Consider the following 24,353-nt stretch of genomic DNA (forward strand, 5'->3'; position numbering starts at 1 on the left):
TCTCTCCCGCAGTCTGTGTCACAACCATCTTTTTATCCTCTTTGCCAAGTATGGAGCCTGTCACACAGCAGGCCTCAGGAAGTGCTTGCTGAAAGAACTAATGTTAGAAGTAGCACCACAGGGCCTTGCGAGCCCCTGGAACAAAACAGCAAAGAAGACATTTCTGAGGCTTCGATATCAGGGAGTAGAGAGCCTTCGTGGTTTGCCATGGGCAGGGAGGACCATCTTTGAGCTGTAACGATGAGTCAAAAGCTGCTTGGCCAGCCTCGCTTCTTAGCTTACAGAGCAACTGGCGTGCACGACACGGGAAGCCGAAGCCAGAAAAACGACACTTCCCGTCATGCCTCAGGGCACCGCTGCGGGTTTCCCCTCTGCGTCACCGCCTCTTCCCCACGGAAGTGAAAGGAGCACTTCCGGGTTCGGCAATAAGCTGGAGCCGGCGGCCTTACCTCGGCCCTGTAGGGCCTTGTTGCGAAGCTCCGCCTTCTCTCCGCTCTTTCTAGAAACCCAGCTTTGCTCTTGGCGGTGCCGGACAGGTATTTCCTGGCCGCTGCGGGTACCCGTGGGACAGTCCGTTGCACTGAAGCGGCGAGTCCTTTGCTCTGAGGAGGCTCGGAAGCTCCCGCCGGGAGCAGGAAAGCCAGTTCCCGGAGTCGCGGACCGGGCGCTGACCTTCCTTCGCTCTTTTCCCTTTCCGATTGCAGCGTCCCAGACGCGTGTGTGAGACCCCCATGGCGGATACGGCCCCGAACGGCCCCCGAGGGGCGGGCGCAGTGGTAAGTGACCGGGCAGGGCCGTGTGGCTTGATTTGCAAGTTAGGAAGGAGCAGGAAGTGTTGGAAGTCGGGTCCGAGGCGTTGCAGAGGCTCTTTGCTTTCAGGACTGGGATTACTGGTGTGGGTGGGGGTGGGGAGAGGGCCGATCGTGAGCGAAGACGTTAGAGGGAGCTACAGGTTTCTGTTTCTGAAGCGACACCAGGCCGGCCTGGAGCAGGTGGCGCTCACCTGCATGCCCACCTGTATGCTGCGGAGATTGGGCCTTCTTGCTTCTTCCCACCCCTCGGTCCCTGTCCTGTGTCCTAAGGTTGAAGATGCCACCTGAGGTCGAGGCGTGACACACGCCTTGTTCCGCACACGCGTGTTGGCCCAGAACCGTTGTGCCCGTTTTTAAGCAGAAAGAGGGGAGCGGTCGTTCTCTTTTCCTTTCGTCGTTTTACGAAGAGAAATGTTACTATGCTTTTGTAACTTTTTTATTTTTAAGTTGCAGGCCTGCTGCTTACTAGTTTCTTGTACCAGAAGCATAATTGTCCTCTGATTTTAAACACTAAGTATGTGAACTGAGCCGAGTGACTTTTTTCTTTTCAGACATTTGCAACGTCAGTTTATATGCACACTTTTTCTTTTTTTCTTCCCTTAATTTTGCTGAACCATTTGAGAGTTGCTTACATCATGACCATTAACCCATAAGTACTTCAGTATTCTTCTACGTGACCACAGTGCAGTTATCACAGCAATTTTTGCAGTTAAATTTGGGAAATTTAACGTTGATACGTGTTATCAACCTAATACACAATTTATATTCACATTTCCTCAGTTGTCCTTTAAAGCTTCTTCCTCCTTATCCAGACTAAATCAGGAAGTGTGCATTGTGTTTCCTGGCCTTTGGTCCCTTTTAGTCTGGAACAGTTTCCTTGTCCTCCTCCCATTTTTGTCTTTCGAGAGTTGAGACCTGTTGTTTTGCAGAACGCTTCTCAAATTGGAGTTGTCTGATTCCCACCCCCCCTCCCCCTACAGATGACTAGATTCAGGTTAAACATTTTGGTAGGAATATTAAATAAGTGATATTCCATTCTTCTCAGGGCATTATATATATCAGGAAACATTTTATGTTGATTTATCTCATCATTGGAGATAAGTTTGATCGTTTGGTTAAGGTGGTGTCCACCAGAGTTTCTGTTGTAAAGATAACTTGTTTCCCTTTATAAATAAAAAGTGTTCTATGTCATGATACTTTAAGATTGTGTGAATAATTTTTCTCCTCAATAGTTTTTTCACCCAAAGATGCATTATATTTTTTGCCTGAATTATTTGTAACATGGTCAGTCAGTTCACTCTTAAAATGTAAACCAATACGCTTTTTTAAACCTTTTTTAAATTGTGTAGTAAAATGCACATGCATAAAAGTGTACAAGATGAAATGCACAGTTTAGTGATTTATCACCAAATGAACACCGTAAACAAATAGGTTTTAAAGAAAATGTTCTAAAATTAAATTTCAAACTATCACGTAGAATCTGAATATTTGTAGAGAAACTGAGCACTGTAAGCTGGATTCATCCTTCCACTTGACTACTGGTGATCATTTAACTTTAGAAGAGTAACAGTAGTAGGATTGGGTAGAATAAAGTGGAGGCATATATCTGAAATTACCTGCATACTGTTAGAAAGCATGCAATAAAATTAAATAAAAAGCATCCTTGAATTTTAAAAGATACTTGCATTTTTCCCCAAAACTTTTTTTATATCTTCTTTCAAATGATAAATAAGTTAGATTGCTTTGAGCAGTGTTTAAGACTCCAGGTTAAGACCAATTAGTGAGATTTGAAATCCTTTTCATGGAAACACTGTTTATAAAACATTAAATAGACTACAAAATACCAAAATTTATCACACATAGTAAAGATAAATATTGTTTTTGTGAGATTTTTATTTTATATACTCACATATGTCTGTATTGGGTCTTGATGTAAAAATTGTTTGTGTAGGTTCTATCAAAAAATGTAAAAGCCACTTTAGAATTTGAATACACAATACAGTTTGAATGAGAAAACTGATTTTAAGTTATTGCATTCGTGATGATGGACACATCTGTTGGCAAAATGAAGCAAAAGAAAAGATAGAATGAGGAAAAAATGGAGAAGAAAGTGATATATGGAAGTTTAATCCAGGGCCGCAGAAACCAGGCTAAGACTTGTCAGGGAGCTTCAAGAGGATGAAGAAAGTCATAAAATCGGAGGTGAGAATAATGGCACAATGTCACGTGCCATTAACACCTGACAGCCATATTTTGAGCCCCTACAGTATGCCAGGCTTTTGTGTGTACGTTGGCAAATCATCCAGAGGCTAAGTGACTATTACCATGGTTTTACATTTCTCCTTTGTAAGGTTGATATAGTCCAAATTGGCTTTGTGTGATGCCTTTTTACTCAGACCTGAGACTTGCCTGTTTGAATTTGAGATTTTTTTCTAAGAATAAGCATTATGGTTCTCTTGAGAGCAATTAATTCTTATTTAATGTTCTTTTAAAGTAGGTGAAGCCAGTATTACAAGTGTTGAAGGAATACAGACAATTGTAGTTAAATTTTTCTTGCCTAATTAGTCTTTTTTTTTTAATGTCAACTGGTATTTTTCTGTTTAAGTACTTCCTATCCTTTCCATATCAAAACTATAAGGAGGGGACTTCCCTGGTGGCGCAGTGGTTCAGAATCTGCCTGCCAGCACTGGGGACACAGGTTCGAGCTCTGGCGCTGGAAGATCCCACATGCCGCGGAGCAACTAAGCCTGTGCGCCACAACTACTGAGCCTGCACTCTAGAGCCCACGAGCCACAACTACTGAGCCCACGTTTCACAACTACTGAAGCCTGTGCACCTAGAGCCCATGCTTCACAGCAACGAAGCCACCACAAACAAACAAACTTATAAAATAAAAAAAAACTATAGGGAGTTTGGCTTTGTTACTGAGCATATACATGAAACAGTTGCCCTAAGAGTTTACACTTAATGATCTTAAACAATTGCTACAGGGGCATTGAGACATTTTGAATAGGAATAAAACTACATAATATTCATCCTTAAAAACATAATTTGCAAGCTTAATTTACTACAGTATTTTTCTTTTTACATTCAGCAATTCTTGATGGCCAATAAACTGGACACGGCAATGTGGCTTTCTCGCTTGTTCACAGTTTACTGCTCTGCTTTGTTTGTTCTGCCTCTTCTTGGGTATGTATTATACATGTTTCTGCCTTTGGTATTCACTTGTTCACTTTTTCTGGAATACCTTTTAGGTGTCATACTTGTTAAACTGCAAGGGGTTCAGGGACAAATAAGACACAGGTCTCATCCTTAAGGCACTAATATTCTAGTAATACCAACTGGAGGTATATTTTATATCATGTGCTTTGTGAAAAGTAACATCACATTGAAAATTGAGAGAAAATGGATGTGGGGATGAGATAAGTTCATGGTTTTTTTGCATTTTTGATTGTTAAAAGGAAGAATGACTGCTTTATAAAATTCAGTTGGGTATTGTACATCAACTATGCTTCAATAGAAATAAATAAAAATTCAGTTGGGTATATATATAAAGTGATGCTTCTAAAAAGGTATAGTAGGGTCAAGCAATTTTTTTTTCTATTGACAAGTAATAAATTTAGGTATTGTGCAATTGTGATGCAATTCACAAAGGAGGAAGAGACACAGTAGTTGTTTACATCTCATGATAACCTCTCCCCTGGTAATTTGCAGGTTGCATGAAGCAGCAAGCTTTTACCAACGTGCTTTGCTGGCAAATGCTCTGACTAGTGCTCTGAGGCTGCACCAAAGATTACCACACTTCCAGTTAAGCAGAGCATTCCTGGCCCAGGCTTTGTTAGAGGACAGCTGCCACTACCTGTTGTATTCACTCATCTTTGTCAATTCCTACCCTGTTACAAGTATCCTTTTGTACCTTTCTGACAGTGAAATTGCCTACTGAGTGTATAGGAGATCTCTTCTTATTATTTTTTGCTACAGGAAGGATTCAGCAATGAGGGTGTTCCATGAAGCCTGGGTTGGTTGGTTTGTTCGCGCTTCATTTGAATGAAGATACATTAAGTGTAAGAATTTCTGACTCTGAAATGTGAAGTCCAAATTTTGAAGAGCTGATTGGGAATTTTAAACTTTGTATCTTTGATCTTGCCTCTTGTAAGCTTCTTTATTAGCAATGGGTATTTTAAAATTCAGATTCAAAGCACAAGCCTATGGAGGACTTATTTTAATATATGTTTCTTTCATTTAATTCACACATTCTTTGGGAAAATGCCCAGATGCCTTGCCTTAAGAAAAGAGAAGTCATCAGCTCTTTCTTTCAACTCCCAGTGAGCTAGAAACAAATGGAAATTAATCAAGAAATAACTTAAGCTGAGAATGGGATAATTAATAAAATAAATAGAAATTAGTATTTGCTATGGATAGAGTAGAATATAAGGACACATGGATACTCTCTGGAGCCAATGAGAATTAAATAACTCATTTGGAATTTGTATGTTTATACATTTCCAAAATACGTTGTGGGATAAAAGTAGGTATTCTTAAAAAGGAGGGGAAGGGATTCTGCAGTTTGGTATGTTTGGGAAGCAATAGGTTAAACATTGTTAAATAGATTTCTTTACTGTAGGACCTTTGATATGGTAGTGTGCATTGTGAGACCTAAGAATTATTAGTGTTTCCTAAACTTAATCATTTTAATAGGTTGTCCACCCCCCACCCCTGCCCCCCTATGAATCATCCCTCAGGGGAGTATTCTGTACTTTCAAAAGTACTGTTCTTAAGTGTTCTTGAATTATGATACAACTGTACATAATGGAAAGCACAATAAAATATATCTCTAACACTAAATACTGCCTATTTAGATAATATTTTCTATGTTCATGAAGTATCAAATTTTAAATAGATTGTTTATAAGTTTTAAGGAAAAGAGAATAGGAGGAAAGTGACATTTTTTTGAGCACCTATTTTGCCAGTATATACAGACTTGACATACTTAATCCTGGCAACACTCTGAAAAAAATTATAGTGAGCATTATATTATTGATAAGGCTACTGAGGCTCAAAGAGTTTAAAGTAACTTGCCTGGCATCACATTGGCAAGTGAGTAGTAATGTAGGTAAAACTCACTAGGTAATTGTTGTACTACAACTGTAAATGATAAGCACATTTGTTTGGCATATCATCGTGTTGACCTGCTTTTGTCAGCCACATTCATTGAGGTCCTTTATAATCACCAATATTAAAATTCTTGCTTTTCTGAGATATAATGGGAAACTATATAGAGGTTCATATTTCTGCCCTTACTAGCTTAAAATTTCTTTGAAAAGAAAAACAAATGATAGAAGCTGTGTTTTCTAGATAATTAATGTAGAGCAAATTGAATACATCAATACTGACCTCTGGGACAGTTTTATTGACTGAATCCTGAGACGGTGCCAAATGACTCATGACAGTGAAGACAACCTCTCTGCCTTGTCTATCCAATTAGTTATTTGCTAGGCCATCTCTAGGGAATGTTGGAGATTAAGGATTTAATGTTCTTTAAATTCTTACAGGGAGGGGAGCGGGGAGTATGCAGTGGGAATAACATAAACTATTAATTGGCAAGAAATACTAATCTGATTGCTAAAGTAGTTGGGTATTATGTTAATAAAGGTGATCCCAAAGTCATGTTGTGATCTTTGCTCTTAGAAAGGTGTTGTATTGTCCTTTTTCTATTGTACACTCTTCACCCCTTGTGTTTTCTAAATAGTTTAAATGTAACAATGAATGCTAAGGTTATGAATCTCTTATCAAGGATTTGTGAACTATAGAATGTTAGAGATGTAAGACTCATTAGAAATCCCTAGGTTTGATCGCTGCAAATTCATATGACAGAAGATGGAACTTGGCCTAGGGAAATGAAGTTAGTGTCAGAGCCAAGAGTGAAACCCAGATATCTTGACTCTGAATTAAGGATTCTGTTAAAAGTGTAAAACTCTGTGTGTGTGTGTGTGTGTGTGTGTGTGTGTGTGTGTATGATCTCTACTCAGGAGATTGGCATTTTACTTAAATTTTATGAATGGCACAGAAGAATTAGTGAGGATATTAATCGGAGAACATTTATATTAGAGAGTTAGGATTTTTATAATACTTGGCTATAGGTCATTGTTTACTAGCCACCTGGAGCTTAGGAACCTTTGGGTCTTAAATGATGAGTTGTGGTTATAATGAATTTGATACTCAGGTTATGCTGTAGTGGTCATTTCCCTCACACCAAGCTTTCAGTTGGTGTAGAAAAATATAATGGTTTATTTCTTAGAAATTGCTACTATTTTTAGGACAAGTATTTTTGCCCTTCATAATTAACTGTCTATATCATTTCATGGAAATAACTTGGACAAGTGGGGTTTTTTTGTTATCAACCTAGCAGAAATTGGTGTAAAGTCTTTTGAGCAATTTCCATTTTTCAGAAAGCTGAATGAAAATTGTATATTTTATCTATGACATAAAGCCAAACAGTGAAACTCAAATATAAGGATTCTTTGCTCACATCTGTAATTAAACTGATGAGATTCTCAATTGACTATATACAAAACCAAATATACACTGTCTTTTTTATTTGTACAAATTGAGAACACATTAACTGTAAAAGCTTGATTGGAACAGTATCTCAAAATAATGGGGTCCTTGTAGGAAAGAAAGAATTAAACATCTTTAGTTGAGGAAAATTTGAGAACTACTCTTTAAACCACTACTCTATAGTCTTTCCTAAGCAACTGAGTTGATGAAAGCAGTACAAAAGACTATTTTGGTATTTGAAGGCTAAGTTATTCTGTCCAGGATGACCATTGTAGGGTTAAAAGCTGTATTACTTAACGCTTTGAGATGGCCTAGATTTCAACTTAATTTAGCCAATGTTCGCAATATTTTATCCAATAGGAATAGGTGAAAAAGCTTTTTTCACTATTTTCTTCATAAAAAGAACTATGAGGTTTAAAAAATGCAAGTTGACTTTCTTCTTTACAGATTAAAAAAACCTTCATTTTATAAAGTGTATCAGTAGACCAAAAGCCATCACTGAACTCATTTTTAGCAGATGCCATTTTAGATCTGTATATTTGAACATAATACATAGCCTGTTTTGCAAAGTGCTTGATGAATTTTTAATGTTTTCCTTAATTATTTTCTTCAGTGAGTATTTTCCCAGTCTTGCTGTTTTCTTTACTTCATGCTGCCACATACACGAAAAAGGTCCTTGATGTAAGTAAAATTGTGCTGGCTTTGTTTTTGACTCCTGGATTTACAGATAGTTAACACAAATTTGAGTTTTAAGACATTTGGGCATTTGTCACAAAAAGGTCCTGTATTCCGTACAAACTTGCTCTGAATTCGTGATTTGAAAGTTTTGGTATTTTTTACTGTTTAAGTTTCGATAAAATAGTACATTTTGTAGATAAGGGGTTGTATTCAAGTTTACCCCCCAGTTCCTGGAGTAATTTCTGAAGTTTGAAATAGATCTTTTTATTTAAAAAAAAAATCATATATTTTTGATTTGATAAGTTGTCAGAGATCTCTTGTTCTGTCAGTAATTTTAACATACCATGTGTGTAGAGTGTACCAAATTTCTTTTACACTGACGTTCAGAACTGCTACTTTCCTAGAATTTTTTTCTTATTACTGGGTTGGATCATTAAGCCTAGTAACTGCAGTGTGCCAGGCAGATTGACTGCATGTGCACTGAAATTTGAATTAAAATATCCAGAATTGTGCCTTGTGTTGGCCGCCTTATTTATCCCTATAGTTCTTGGATCACAGCAGTAATTGGACTCTGTAATTTCTACCTTTAATCAACTAAGGATTCACAGATACTTTAACTGTATTTCTGGGTAGCCAGGTTTTGTTATGGTTGGAGAGAAATAACCACGACTTTTCTTGAAATAAGGAAGATTAAGTGTCTATGAATGAAAAGGACTTTTATTGAAGTTGTTTCTCTATTTAACTCTACAAATATAGAAAATACAATAAAGCAGGAAAATACGTTAAATGTTGTCCCTAAATAATTTGTACATTTTTATATCATCATTTTCAAATAATTGTCTTTTGGTTGTATTGTGTATTGGATATGCAATTTATCTAAAGAAAGAAAATAATTGAGTGATCGAAAATGCTTTTGCTATTTCTAATGTTTTTTTTCTTATGTTTTAGGCAAAGGGTTCAAATAGTTTACCTCTGCTGAGATCTCTCTTGGATAAATTAAGCACTAATCAACAGAATATTCTGAAATTCATTGCTTGTAATGAAATATTCTTGATGCCTGCTACAGTTTTTATGCTTTTTAGGTAAGAATAAAAATATACTTATTTTAGGAGGCTGGTGTCTAAGTGAACATAATAAATGTATCAACTCAAATTTTATCCTGCTTACATCTGTTGAAGTACATACTGAGATTCAGAGCTTAAGATGGATTTTAGCAATCATCTTTTCAGATGATAGTAGAGAACCTGAGAGTATAGTAAACTCCTGTAGTTTACTATGATAAACCTAGGCATTTGTCTTCTTTATTATTCCTTGTGATTTATCATTTAACATTTTGAAAATTAATTTCAGAATAACTACTTTTGAAAGAATCTTAGGAAGGCTAGTTTAGTCCATTCTAACATTATTGAGATGATTTTTCCCATACTAGAGAAAAATCTGAAAAATTAAGGTCTGGTATTATTAGTTGCTTACTACCACCTCCATGTTTTGTTCGTATGTTAATTATAGAAGGAATGCATGAATAAAGAAAGCCTTCCATTTTTTTTTCTTTTTTTTTTTTTTTTTTTGTGGTACGCGGGCCTCTCACTGTTGTGGCCTCTCCCGTTGCGGAGCACAGGCTCCGGACACGCAGGCTCCTTTTAAAAATAGAACTTTAGGATAGTATTGACCTACCTATATTCTTGCATTTAAGTTTTAAAACCACATTTCTGCCCAGATTATTGCTTTTTCAATTTTCAGTTTCTCAAATAATAGGACGTTACAAATAAAAGCTAAAATACCATTTGACTGTGAATCCTAGTTGGGTTCTGTCCTCTCCTTCCCAGAGCTAAGGAGTTTGATATGGGTACATGTATGTAGTTCTTTTAAAGTACTTACACAGATGGATAGAAAATATATATTATTATTTTATGGGTACGGGGCTTTGTTTAGTTTTTTGGGTTTTTTTTTTTTTGCGGTACGCGGGCCTCTCACTGTTGTGGGCTCTCCCGTTGCGGAGCACAGGCTCCGGACGCGCAGGTCCAGCGGCCATGGCTCACGGGCCCAACCTCTCCGTGGCATGTGGGATCCTCCCGGACCGGGGCATGAACCCGTGTCCCCTGCATCGGCAGGCGGACTCTCAACCACTGCACCACCAGGGAAGCCCTTTTGGGTTTTTTTTAATAAATTTATTTTATTTTTGACTGCATTGGGTCTTCGTTGCTGCGCGCAGGCTTCCTTTAGTTGAGGCGAGCGGGGGCTACTCTTTGTTGCGGTGTGCTGGCTTCTCATTGCGGTGGCTTCTTTTGTTGCAGAGCACGGGCTCTAGGTGTGCAGGCTTCAGTAGTTGCAGCACGTGGGCTCAGTAGTTGTGGCACACAGGCTTAGTTGCTCCGTGGCATGTGGGATCTTCCTGGATCAGGGCTCAAACCCATGTCCCCTGCATTGACAGGTGGATTCTTAAGCACTGCGCCACCTGGGAAGTCCCTTTGTTTAGTTTTTATTTTATATCAAAGGCATCAGTTGTCTGCATCTTGCTTTTTTCGTTCATACAGTATGTTTTCATGACCTATTTATATGACATTCATATTTCTGGTTTGTTTCACTTAATGGCTGTATAGTGTTCCATCATATTATTATGCTATATTTTATTACCCATTCCCCTGTTGATGGCCATTTGTTTCCAGATTTTTACTTTTCCAAATGTTGATGCAGTAAACATTTTTTTTACCTGTCTGCTTATACTTTTGTGCGAGTCTGTACTTTTGCTGAGTCTAAGCTAGGTGCATTTTATATTTAATAGACCGTACCAAATTGTCCTCTAATAGGTCTGTATTACCTATTTTCCATAATCTCATTAATTTGTAACAAACTTGTTTTTGTCTATGAAATATTTCATTTTAATGTTCATTGCCTTGGTTAACTAGTAAGGTTTTTAAATACCTGGCAGTTACTCCTTTCTTTAGCACTCTTTCTTTAAGCTGGTAATAGAGTTTTCTAGATTTCCTCATAAATGCATCTGTACCATTCTTATAAATAACATCTTTCTCTGAAAACTCCAGGATCACCACATGTTGCTTAAGTTGTGGGGTTCAAAACTAGATAATATAATCTAAATAGGGTCCTGGAATGATACAATGGGAAGACTTCTTATTGGGTGTTTGGGAGCTGGATTCTAGTTGATTTGACCACTAACTTAGCCTTCTGAGCCTTGATTTTCTACACTTAAAAAATTAGTAGTAGTTGAAATAAGTAATTGCCAAAATTCCTTCTAGTTGTAACGTACCATGAATGTTGGGTATAGAATTTGATGCAACTGTATTTGTCGATGATTCCACTCTGAAATTTACACCCTAGAAGTTAGTTCATCTCTTTTTTGTGATCCTGATCATACACTTAAACATTTTAATTGGTAAAAGGAACCTTTTGCCCTCTTACTTTCTTGCTCATTTTTCTTTTTCTTGGGTCATCTGGTCTTGAGTCATATGAGGTTCTGTGATTTGTTTCATGTACCTGGGTGAAAGTTAAAATGTAGCTACCAAAACTCACTCTTCATGTGGAGGTAATTGGTGACTATATCTGAAACCGCCACATTCTGGTTAATAAACAAAATAATTTGTTCTCCTTTTAGGTAAGCTTAAGAGAATTACAATGAAATGCTGAGATGCCAGGCACACTTAAACAAAAACCTCATTTTTGGGACTTCCCTGGTGGTGCAGTGGTTAAGACTCTGCCTGCCAATGCAGGGGACACAGGTTCGATCCCTGGTGTGGGAAGATCCCACGGGCCGTGGAGCAGCTAAGCCCGTGCGCCACAGCTACTGAGCCTGCACTCTAGAGCCCGTGAGCCACAACTTAAAAGCCCACACACCACAACGAAGAGTAGCCCCGCTCGCTGCAACTACAGAAAGCCTGTGCGCAGCAGTGAAGACCCAACACAGCCCTCCCCCACACAAAAAAAAGCCTCATTTTTGGAACTGCAGTGAATTTTTTGTTGGAGCACCAAGTTTTGACTATACTGGTATATTAAGTCAATTGTGCTACTTAATCTTTTATTTAAACACTTATTATGTACAAGTTGATTTTAATTTTTAAGATTGTAAAGGAAATGAGAATTTACCAAAAATATTTAAATAGGGGAATCACTTTGTTATTCTAAAAAATTAAAATTAAGTAATAAAGTTTTATTCAATCCCTAATAAGAAAAGCTATTCATGTTTCAAGTGTGTCACTTGACTACAACGCAAACTGTAAAATTAAAAACAATTTTAAGTCATTATTCCTTAAATGCTACCTTTCATGGTAGAAACACAGTCTGATATTAGAAGGCTTTATTAAGTTAAACTTGTAGCAGTAATGCATAAAGCTCTGTATTTAAAAGTGAACATTCTATGAGTTTTCTTATACATGTAGCGTATGAGTTTATCTTACATATACACACACACATGTGCAAAGACAAGTAAAAGGATGATCGTTGTAGTTTTATTCATTAGTAGAGAGCTTGTTACATAATAGTACATGCATAAGATGGAATATTTGAAGCTGTGAAAAGAATGAGGTAATTTATGTGTTGTGATAGGGGATGATCTCCAAGATATAATAAGTTTAAAAGTGGTTGAGAACTGTGTAGGGTATTCCCCATTTATATTTTGGGGTGTGTGTGTTTAAAGACATGTATATTTCTTTCTGCCTCAGTTTCTTCATCTTTAAAATCAGAATGATAATACCACTTCCCTCCTAGAGTTAAATGGATTCAGTGCATTACAAAATGAGCACTGTGTGTTAGTCATTATATACACTTGTTTATGTAAATTTCTGGAAGGATGCTATGACTTTGAGGAAGGAACTAACTTGGCTGATGGAAAATTTGTTTTTCATTGAATATTCTTTTCTACTTAATGTTTTCTGTAATATGTGAATTTCTCAATTTAAAGAGTTAAAGTTTTATATGATTTATTGGGGAAGGTGGATATTACATTTAGTTATAAGTTTGTAATCATGTAAACTTTTATTATGACAGTAATATCACATAGTTTAGGGGAAAAAAGGCTGAAAAAGGGAATTCCCTGGCGGTCCAGTGGTTGGGACTCCACGCTTCTACTGCAGGGGCCCAGGTTTGATCCCTGGTTGGGGAACTAAGATCCCGCAAGCCTCATGGTGTGGCCAGAAATAAAAAAGGGGTGGGGGGTGAGGGGTGGGACTAAAAAAAATTAACCTAAAAAACAAACCATATTTAGCATCTTAGTGCATTTATTCCCCAAAAAAGTTTTAAAATATAGTTGTAGTAATATGTATAGCTTTATATTCTGCTTTCTTCAGAGTTACTGTGTAGTTTTCATAGTCAAGATTTTAAGTAGTTGCATACCAAGTCCATCAAACATATGATTTACTTAGCCCTGCTACCTAACTATCCATGTTAGTTTGTTGCTGCATTTTATCTGTAGTTATTTTAGTGAATATCTTAAGATAGTTTTTCCTAGGAAAGTATTCCAGACTTAGAATTTCATAAACATATATATGACTGTTGAGGTATTGTCATTGTTTTTTAAACGAAGAAAAATAGTGTAGGCTATGTAAATTTACTAGTGACCCTGTGTGGTTTTATTAGTTTTCTTATTTGCTTATATAAAATAAATTACTTTTCGTTTTAAATATCTTATAAAGTTTTAAAACTTTATTATCAGTTATTAGTGGTAATTGTTGAAGCATTTATTTAATATTTGCTGGTTTATTTAAAAGCTTTTAAAAATTTAAAAAAGTAATACCTACATAAATACATGAATAACTTGGATTTAGATACGATAGATAATACTGTGACCATTTGATGAATGAAGACACACACATTCTCCAATTAAATTGCCTTTAAATTTTGAGAGTATACATATGAATTGATGATGTGTATTTATTGCCCTTGTATTTGTTTATTTCAGTGGTCAAGGAAGTTTGCTCCAGCCTTTTATATACTATAGATTCCTTACTCTTCGATACTCCTCTCGAAGAAATCCATATTGTCGGTAAGCTGGTGACTAGTTTAAACCTGTTTTATTTATTAAGAGTATTGTGAAATTCAGTATTTGTAACTTTTAAGAGTTGTTTAACTTTTATATTAGAATTTAGAAGCAAGCAGTGTTTTTGTGAATTTAAGTTTTGGCCTTAGAACTACCTAGGATTGATGAGGAGGTGGTTGTACTTCTTTTCAGACACTAAGACTAGACTTTTCTTGACCACTTCTAAAACAGTGCTAAAGCTTAAGGAGTTTAAAATGTGTAGGACATAAGTCCCACTCTCAAGGCACTTTCCTAGTTGAAGAAACAAAAAACACATGTCAAATAATGAGAAAGGAAGCAGTAGTTTAGGATATGGTATTCACATGTCAATCTATGATGAATTGTCAATGTTTGTTCTACTAGATCAGTACTATAGTCCACAACAGGGGAGAGATCATTGAGCCAGAAGAGAGAAGAGCCCAGGAAAGTTTCACAAAATAGAGATTTTAATTTGTTCTAGAAGGATTAAAGCCTTTGAATAGACAGAATAAGGAAAAGCATTTTAGGTAGGAAAACAGAACAAGTTCAGAGGCAAGAAGATAAAAGCAGAGTTTAAGGGGCATTGAGTAGACCTATTTGACTATAAGGGAAATTCTGAATGGTGAGTGCTTGGAGCAAAGATTTAAAAGGTATATTGGAGCCATATCATAAAACTTCTTGAGTTTCAGGGTAAGAAGTTTGGAACTTACTTTTTGGATGTATAGGAATGATGGTTTTGACATGATCATAATAGTTTTCTGATAGCCTGTGCAGAATTGTTTGGAGTGGAAAAATGAAGCAGAGAAATATTTTAGTAAATTATCATAATATTGAGGAACGGAGGCTTAAATTAATGTACAATAAATTGTGCCTTCTGATCTCAAAAATTAGAAGAAAACAAAAATGAATAGCTTTTCTTTTTTAAAAAATATATTTATTTATTTATTTTGGTGGGCTTTTCATCATGGTGGCTTCTCTTGCAGAGCACGGGCTCTAGGTGCGTGGGCTCAATAGTTGTGGCTCACAGGCTCTAGAGCGCGTGCTCAGTAGTTGTGGCACACGGGCTTAGTTGCTCTGCCGCATGTGGGATCTTCCCGGACCAGGGCTCAAATCCATGTCCCCTGCATTGGCAGGCAGATTCTTTAAACACTGTGCCACCAGGGAAGTCCCTGAATAGCTGTTTTTAATGGCTTCTTAAATATGTTACTCAGATACTAATGTTAACATAGTTTTTGTTTTCACGTTTAAAATAAATTCATCATGTAGTAGAATTCAGCCAGAAATCCAGTGAGTGTGTTAGCATGATCTCTATTATATTTTCACAAGCAAAGTAAAAACTGAATTTGAATGCTGGTCCATCATTTGCCAGGTCCATCGTTATGACTTCAGGCGAGTTACTTAAATTTTAATTTCTTCACTGACAGAGAGAAAAACCTCCTTCTGGAGGTGAAATGAAGTAGTGTTTTTAAAAGTGCTTAGATTCTATTAGGTTCTTAATAGTTTATTTTCCTTTTTTTATGCTTCTTATTCTCCTTTGAAGGGGTTTTTATGTTCTCACAGACAATGTCTTTTTCACAGTACTTCCTAAAATAGAGCTTATTTTCTTTAGACATAGGTTCTTAATGAGTTCCTAGTAAAAAATAAACCTTTAATTTTACTTGCTTCCATGAGTTTTTCCCTTTTGGTTTCTGGTTCTTGTATTCATTTTAGACATCATATTCTGGTTCCCTACCCTGGCATCCACTTTTCATCAGTAGATTTGTTTTTCTCTGCTTCTTTATATCCTCTTCTTCTCTACTCCTGTTTTCTCCACATATCCTTAAATCATATCATTACCTATAAAAATGTAGAAGTATTCAGTGGAATAGAAAAGAAAGGATAGCAGTGCTATAAGATAACACAAATATGTGCTAATAAACATCTCGCATTAGTACACATTTTAATCAAAACAGTGGAAAGGTAATGAAAAATATTTGGGCTTATAAATATTGATAAGCAGGCTATAAACTACATTTTCTACACTATACTTTTTTTTTGTTAAGGGTTATGAGACAGTCTATATAGCCAGTTTGTACCATGTTCACTTATCACGATATTTATTCTCAAGTTAGTCATATGAGTCCTTTGTTCATGTCTAGTGTAGATTGTGCAGAGCTGTGCTAATAGAACAGCCACCAGCCACATTTGACCATTTAAATTTAAATTAATTAAAATTCATAAAATTTAAAACTCAATTCCTGAGTCAACACTAACCATATTGTTAAGTGCTCAGAAGCCATGCGTGGCTGATGGCCGCTGCATTGGACAAACAGACGTTTTCATCACCACTGAAAGTGCTGTTGTTTATGCCAGGGATAGAACCATGAATACGAGAACGAGGCATGCCTCATCGGTAACCTGAAGGGGTTTAACTAGAGTGTTTTCAGGATGCCCTCTAACTTGATTCATTAGCGTCATTTATTCTGAAGACAGTGATTGTGTGTTGATGATAACAAGTTTAATGTGGGATTGAAATACCTGCTTTCTAGGGACTTAGAGCTGAGTGAATTAGATAGCTACATAAGTCAGTATGATGATGAAGGTGCTGTGAAGGCACACAGTGCAGAGGGAGCCAAGCCTTTTGAAGTCTGAGTTCTGGCATGTGGGTGCCTGAATGCGCTTGGCATGCCAGTAGTTGTCACTTGAGTTGAGGAGGTATATAGGGAAGTAGTGAAGATCTGTGCCCAGAAAGGGAGACAGGAACTAGATCATGTGGAAGGGTTTGGACTTTATTCTAAGGTAGGAAGAGCATTTGAAGTTTGTAATGTGGAGGGGTTGAGAACACGATAAGGTCTGATTTAGAAATACTATTCCAGAAGATGGATTTCAGGCTCACCAAAAGGACAAAAAGACCAATTTGGAAACTGTTAGAGAAGTCCAGAGCCTGAACTAATTCAGTGGTAAAAAAGGGATAAATTTGAAAGCTATTTAGGAGGGTTGGAACTTGGGGCTTAGGGAAGAAGAATAATATAAAGAAGACCTCCAGGTTTCTGGCCTGGGAACCTTGGAGAGTCATGAGTAATGCGGCTGTCACAAAGGTAGGAGATACAAGAAGAAGGTCAGGTTTTTAGATAAATGTGCATCTTTCCAAATTTCCTTCCTGTTTTTGTGTGAGTGTGTATTACATCCTTTTAAAAAACAGATTATTGCCTTCTCCTAACCATAAAAATAACACAGCATACAAAAAGGTAGAAGTTGTATCTTTATGTAGGATGAGTCAGCACATAAAAATATGAACAGCCAAAATTATCCTTCATGATTCTTTAAAGCACTTATAAATTACAGTACAGTATACATGATTTTGTGTCTGCTAACCTGTACAATATGTGTGATGTGTGTGTGATTACAGTATGTAATAAAGAGTACTTCGTAGGCAAGTGGCACAGTTAAGGCAAAGTCGTGATCCACAGCCAGCCTAGGCTCAAAACAGGCAGCGTAACATGGGCATCGTGGCAGAGAGTGGTAGGAGATGAAGCAGGAAAATTCAACTGAGACAAGATTGCAGAAGGCACGGGATGTTGAGGAGGTGGGATTTAGTCTGAAGGCAAACAAGAGCTTATTTGATCAATGGAATGATGCAGTTGGGAGGTAACATTTATTGAGCATCTTCCGTGTTGTCTCATTTAAACTTCACTGTGACTCCAATAAGTACATAGCCCCATTTTTCAGATGAGGAAAGCTCTAAGAGGCAGTATGTTCTTTTAAGGAAATAGTAGGTGGGATTGCTCATATTATATAATTTTCACTTTCTTGGTCTCTTTTTTAGAACTAGTTGAATTTGCCTAAGTCAAATATGAAAATTATGTGACTCAACTGTAAAGAAGATACAGATCATCCCTAATCTCAGCCCTCAGAGAGAGCCATTTATTAAATGCTTTTGTTAAATGATTTTTTTCCCCGAAAAAGGAACAGGTGATTTGGGGAATTTTATTTTGTATGTTCCCTACAGTGCATCCTGGACTTCAAATTCTTTAATGGCTGTGGGAAAGTCCTTCATTAGCATTTGCTCTTGCATTACGTTGCTTTTTCATTGGGTTCCTGAAAGAAAACTGTTTTATGTTGCAGGACCTTGTTTAATGAACTGAGGATTGTTGTTGAACATCTAATAATGAAACCTGCTTGCCCACTGTTTGTGAGAAGACTTTGTCTCCAGAGCATTGCCTTTATAAGCAGACTGGCACCAACAGTTGCATAGTTTAACATCCAGCTAAGTTATATATAATATAAATACGCATTGTTAGCTGCTGGTACTTCTGCTATGGATGGTTAATTCCAGGTGTAAAACTGACCTCAATGCAATTTACATAATTTACATAAATGCATCTCGAAAGAAAAATGATCATTTTCCTGGCATGTTAAATCAAGCCTTTTAAACACTTTCTGAGAAACTTTATTGTAATGTATTGTTAATAGTTAGGGAAGTTTGAATCTTGTGATAAATGTATCAAAAATTCTTTAGATGCTGCTGTGCCTTTATCATGAAGTACATTTATTTCTCTGGTAAAAATAGCTCTAAAATGTGTTTTCATCTAATTGGTAACCTGAATTTATATCTGGCATGAGTTCATTATAGTAACATTAACATGTAAATTCAGTATATTTTGAGACAGTATTCTTTTGCCATTCAGTAATTTTGGTTGATGATTTTAACAAAAACACTTCCCACTGTATTTAATTTCAAATTGCTTTTAAATTGATTTTGTGCTGCTTTGTTAGGACAGATTTATTTTAGATGTACCATTATAATAGGAATTCTATATGTATCTTATACTATGACCTTCCAAAATTTTATTTTCATAATTATTTCTGTGGCTTTGAATATTTTTTTTAAAAAGGCCCAACTGAAAGCTTGTTAACCAATTGGGTAAATATTTGTGGTCACCTAAGCGTTTTACATCAGAGAGCAATACAGTAGTCGGACAGTTTTCCTTTCACAGACCCATTGAGTAACATTTCTCAAATAGGAAATCCTTCTTTTAGAAATGTGGATACATAGGTTTTAGTATTACTGTAGTTTATACAATTACTTAGATCAGATTCTTGACTGTGAGTTTTCTCAGTTTCTTAGGCTTGATTTTCATAGACAGTTGCAGCAATTCAGATGCCTTTTGAAAGGAATGTAACTGAAGATTGAGCGCATGATTAAACTTTGTATCTGTTCTGAAATAATAACGAAGATTATACATACTTACCCATCAAATCTGACTTAAAAGGTTAAATAGAAAGATTTATAGGAAAGGTTATTGCCTGGGAATGGAGGCAGGGGAGGAATTGTGGGGGAAATAGTACACGTTTCGGTGGTGTAACGCACAGCTGTATTTGGGGGGGTTGGATGTATTATGCAACTGTGATTTGAGTTGTATAATATGTTAAATGTGTTCATTGAGCTTCCATTAACTCCTTTTTAAAATTCATTCTGATCTTTATTGTTGCATGATTGGAAATGTTTAAAACCTTGCAAAATGTAAATACAGAGTAATGTAACGGTTTTTTGTGACCAGTTTTCTTCTATGTGCATGTAACTTGGATTTCTCCAGTATACTCTGACTTATCAGTAACATCAGTTTTCTTTTTCAACTTTTTGATCTATAGAAATGTGATACCTACTTGATAGCTCAACTGTCACCAGCTACTTTTGTAATTTTGTAATATTTATCTACTAAGTTAGAGAAGCCTCGTAGTATACAGCTGATTGTAGGGGTGGGGCAGTCTCACTATCACTATGTATCACTATCTGATGGTTTTAAAAACTAAACTTTCTAGAGCAATAAAGTAATTATAAGGTTAAGTAAACAATATATTATTGATTTCTAATGACGTTTTTAAAAATTTGAATTGTATCAAGAAATTTTGGCAGCTGAAGGCATACTTTTAAGTTACTAGGTGTTTTTGTTTGCTTTTACAATTTTTTTTAATCTTGAGATAATTTTAGATTTGTAGAAGAGTTGTAAAAAATAGTAAAGAGAGTTCCTATATACCCTTTACTCAGCTTCTCCTTGTGTTAACAGCGTCCATAACTATACAACATTTATTAAAACTAAGAAATTAACCCTGGAGCAATGCTATTAACTATTAAGGTACAGAACTTATTCACATTTCACCAGTTTTTCCATTTATTAATTTTCTTTTTGTGTGCTCTTGTTTCTACCATGATGATGTTTCTTCGAATGATCTATAAGTATGCCTCTGTTTTTAGTTTTTCCTCTTTATGTTGAAAATTACTATTGGTCAAAAGGATTTTCCTAAAGGAAATAATTCATGTTTAACAAAAAGAATATAACATTAATACTATTACAATTTAAAACCCTCTGTGCTTCAAAAGTCAATGCTTTTATCACATAATGGAGTTATATTTCTGATATGCTCATGTTCTTTAAAGGAAGGCTTGATTTATAAACAAAATACTACTAAACTCATGAAAAAATAAATCTTACAATTTGAGCATTACTAGATGTTTAGTTAGCATGAACATGTAGTTAGGAATTTTGCAGTATGAATGCATACAACTAGCTAATTTGACATCTGAAATTATAGGGTAACTTGCATATCTATCAAATTAAAATTAAGGAAATAGAGTATATAGAATGAATGTACTAGGAGAAGTTATAGCTGCATAGCTGAATTTATTTTTACTTACAGGTTTAAAAAAAAGTTGATTTAACATCCAGAATATTCTTTAGGAAGGTATAATGCTGCTGTTCTTCTAGTACTTTTAGATATTAAACCTTCTTGGACAGGTGGAACAAAATCTACTTTATTTCTAACAAAGATTCTATATTCCATTTGTATACTTGATTCCTCATGAATATTAACTATTTAACATCAGTCTAAAGAGAAATTTCATAAATAACAATTAGTATTTAAATTATCTTGGCGTAAAATTCACGAAGGTAGATGCTCCTAGAAGAAGTAAGCAAGAAAAAAAGCTAACCTTTTTTTTTCCCCCCGGAACGCCAGCCCCTCACTGCTGCGGCCTCTCCCGTTGCGGAGCACAGGCTCCGGACGCGCAGGCCCGGCGGCCACGGCTCACTGGACCCAGCCGCTCCGCGGCATGTGGGATCCTCCTGGACCGGGGCACGAACCCACATCCCCTGCATCGGCAGGCGGCCTCTCAACCACTGCATCACCAGGGAAGCCCAAAAGCTAACCTTTTTAAAAAAAAAAAAATGAATTTAGTTATTTAGGAACCTCCCTTACGGGGAAAATCAAGGCATGCTTAACATTAAACCAGAAGTTGTGAAGGATTTATGGTCTGTTGTATAACTAAGAATTGTAAAGCTATCAAAATACTTCTTTTCCTCCCAAAAATCAGGATCAAAAATCAGTTTAGGTTTGTGAGTTTAGGACATGAATATTATTCATCCAAAAAAGGAAAATAAGTGTGTATATAATGCTACGAGCAGAACTGAGAGTTTTTGTTCTTTTTAAGTTTGAGATAAGAATAAAATTAATTTTGAGGGATTGTGGTAAAGATCCTTATCTAATGCTAAGGAATCTGTTTTAATTAATATAGTTCTGAAGCTCCCATCCACCCATCTACCCAAATCCCCTTTTGATCTGCTACCCTCAATGCTGTCACCCATATTGAGACTGATTTTTATTCTGTAATGAAAACCTCAAGGGAGAAAGTAACCACAGTTATGCTTATGAGCAGTAGGTGGCACTCTTTCCTCAAGTAGTCCTCAGCTGTTTTATGGGCCATGTTGGAAGGTTAAATGCCACTAAATCCTGAGTCAGCATAAAACTAAGGACCTGAATTCCATGACTCTTTAATATGTAATTATTCAGTATTCAGTAAATATTTAGTAAGCATTTACTATGAGTACATTTTAAAAATATTGAAATGTTCAAAAGCTGGAAGAAGTACCCTGTTAATATCTGCTTCCTAGGTAAATAGTAGAATAGGCCACAATTATTGGTGTTATTCAGATCATGGTCTCTCTGCGTTTTTTTGTTTTCATAAGTGCCTAAATTACCTAAACACATCAATTATAAAATTGCTCTTTCTCCTTCATTTCAGGTATGTAGAAAAATGGTACTTAAAATTTGTTCATGGTCATTTTGTAGGTGTACAAGGTGTAACTAGTTCCATCTCTTAAAATTTAGACTTCACAATAATACAAAAGCATATTGAAATTTTTGGATATTAGGAAGGGTACCTAGATTGGTAAATTCAGTTTGAGTTGCAGAGACAACTATTGATAGTTTCACTTATCATCTCGTTGGAATTTCTCTAGAGTTAAGAGAATTCTACATAGGTTATATGATAGTGTAGCTCAACAGATAATATACCAAAGGCATATACGTTTTATAAATCCAGGAGTTATTTCCAGAGATTGTTGTAATGAGCAGGCCTGTTATAATATTCTGGGTGGAAAGTTGTGACTGGATCTGATACTAAGGATAAGAAAGGAGCTGCTAAAAGTTTGGGAGGTTTCCTGGTAGTAATTACTCTATGACGTGTTTATCTTCAGAGGTGGTATTTGGGAGGGTTCTTAGAAAGGAACACATCCCTGTGTGAGGGATTAACTATAGAGTAGTCTCTCTCCTGTTGTGCAGCGCAAATAGGAAAACTGACCTGCACTGAATTTGAGTTGATGTGACAAGAGATAAAGTACAGTATTTTTTTAGTCTAAAACAGATTCTTTTTCTTAGAAAATGATAGAGAAAAATTATTATTGGGTATCTTTGCTGGAATCTAAAAATTAGCTCACATTCCAGAGGAAGGAAAGGCCCAAGAATCATTTCACTTTTTCCATCATAGTTTTCCCGAGCTACTTTTTTGATATGCTCAGTACTTTTAAACTAACCATTTTTTTTCTTGGTTCATGACAGTTTAGTTCCAACCTAGACTATTTTCTTTTGTAACTTTAAAATAAGACAAATGCTTTTGATATGAATTTTTGCTTGCGTATGTATCTGTAAGTTGAGACCAAATGGGCAAAGTCTTGGGCAGATAACATTTGTGATATGTATATATTGAAACAAATGTAAAAGGGTCACAAGGATTAGAAAGAGAGTCATAAAAAACTGCTTGATATATAAATGCATTACTTCTGGTTCTCTATATAATGGGATATATTGAACTAAAAAATCTGTATACACAGTATGTCAGCATTTCTTAGTAACTTCTTTTGAATCCATTTTTAATATCTAATATTATACAGGTTGGGGAGTTACATACTCTTCAGGCGAATACTATCCAGACTGTATAAATTTATAAAATAAATTGAAAAATTCATCATTCCCCTGTATTCAAGATCAAAGCACATAAATGCTAATGTAGGGCTCAGAGGGGACATAATATTGCTCCTGAATATTTGAGAAAATGTGAACTCCTTTCAAGAAAATCTAATAAACATAATAATCCTAGCCTGCTGACACTAAGGAAAAAGGACCTCATTCACTCTTTCTTTTATGCAGTGATTTACTGGTCCCTACTGATTCTCAAATTGAATCACCATACTAAATTATCTGTGCTGGTACCTGTGAAAGTAAGCCGTGGGATCCATATTTGTTTTGTGTTCTGCTTAAATCAGCAAGAATGATAAATTTGATGGTGTGAAATTGGAAGTGTCAAGGGCTTTCTTTGGTGATTGAGCAAAATAATGTCTCCACTTGTAATTTATTGTGACCCTTTTTCACTGTATTTGCTTTGTATACCTAATATTTATTTCAATACAAATTAAATTGTTGTTCCCTCATCTGTATTGTTATATCTAAGATTTTATTGATGTAAAAATCAAATTGCATAATAAAAAAAAATTTCTCTGGATTTAAGCTGATTTGAAAATGTTATGTTGCAAAAAAACATTTAGAATTTAGCTTTCCATTGCTCTTCCTTGCCTTATTGTTAGAATAAGGTGAATTTGAACTTCTTTTTTTGTCTTCAGCTCATCACAAACAATAGAACTGGTGTAATTTTGTGATCTAGTATGAAACTGGAAAAAAAAATGTGGGCTAAGGTGAAACTGGAAAGAAAAGAAAAATTGTAGTGCATCTCTCGGCTGTTCACTTGCTTGCTCTCCTGTACTTGTTTGTCTAGTGAAATTTACAGCCTAGTGGATGAGTTATTTGTAACCCTAAAATGATTCACAATACACAGTATATTCAGAGTCATAAATCAACATAGGATAACATAGAGGAATATATTTCCCTTCCAGATGTTTAGAGCTGGCAGATATTTTGTGTGGCAATTTTAATAACTGGTACTAAGCAAAACACTGAAGAAGCAAGTTAAATCCTTGTCCACTTAGAGATTG

General features: G+C 36.0%; 1 protein-coding gene across 2 annotated transcripts; it reads left to right on the plus strand.

Moving 5' to 3' along the window:
* Nucleotides 1-401: 401 nt before the first annotated feature.
* Nucleotides 402-23,871, plus strand: TMEM33 (transmembrane protein 33). Of its 2 annotated transcripts, XM_060299276.1 has the most exons (8): nucleotides 403-536; nucleotides 705-776; nucleotides 3,907-4,001; nucleotides 4,527-4,714; nucleotides 7,984-8,051; nucleotides 8,997-9,130; nucleotides 13,957-14,040; nucleotides 18,157-23,871. In XM_060299276.1, the coding sequence occupies exons 2-8, from the start codon at nucleotides 732-734 to the stop codon at nucleotides 18,284-18,286; spliced, it is 744 nt and encodes a 247-aa protein (XP_060155259.1). In that variant the 5' UTR covers nucleotides 403-536; nucleotides 705-731; the 3' UTR covers nucleotides 18,287-23,871. The 2 variants fall into 2 exon arrangements, with proteins under 2 accessions (XP_060155258.1, XP_060155259.1); XM_060299275.1 differs by having other exon boundaries at nucleotides 402-776.
* Nucleotides 23,872-24,353: the final 482 nt, after the last annotated feature.

This window comes from Globicephala melas, chromosome 5 (genome assembly GCF_963455315.2).
Source record: "Globicephala melas chromosome 5, mGloMel1.2, whole genome shotgun sequence".
NCBI lineage: Eukaryota > Metazoa > Chordata > Mammalia > Artiodactyla > Delphinidae > Globicephala > Globicephala melas.

Coding starts and splice junctions, on each gene's coding strand:
- TMEM33 (XM_060299275.1), top strand. CDS start 732: ATGGCGGATACGGCCCCGAACGGCCCCCGAGGGGCGGGCGCAGTG. Junction 4,002..4,526: donor TTTGTTCTGCCTCTTCTTGG/GTATGTATTATA, acceptor GGTAATTTGCAG/GTTGCATGAAGCAGCAAGCT. Junction 8,052..8,996: donor ACACGAAAAAGGTCCTTGAT/GTAAGTAAAATT, acceptor CTTATGTTTTAG/GCAAAGGGTTCAAATAGTTT.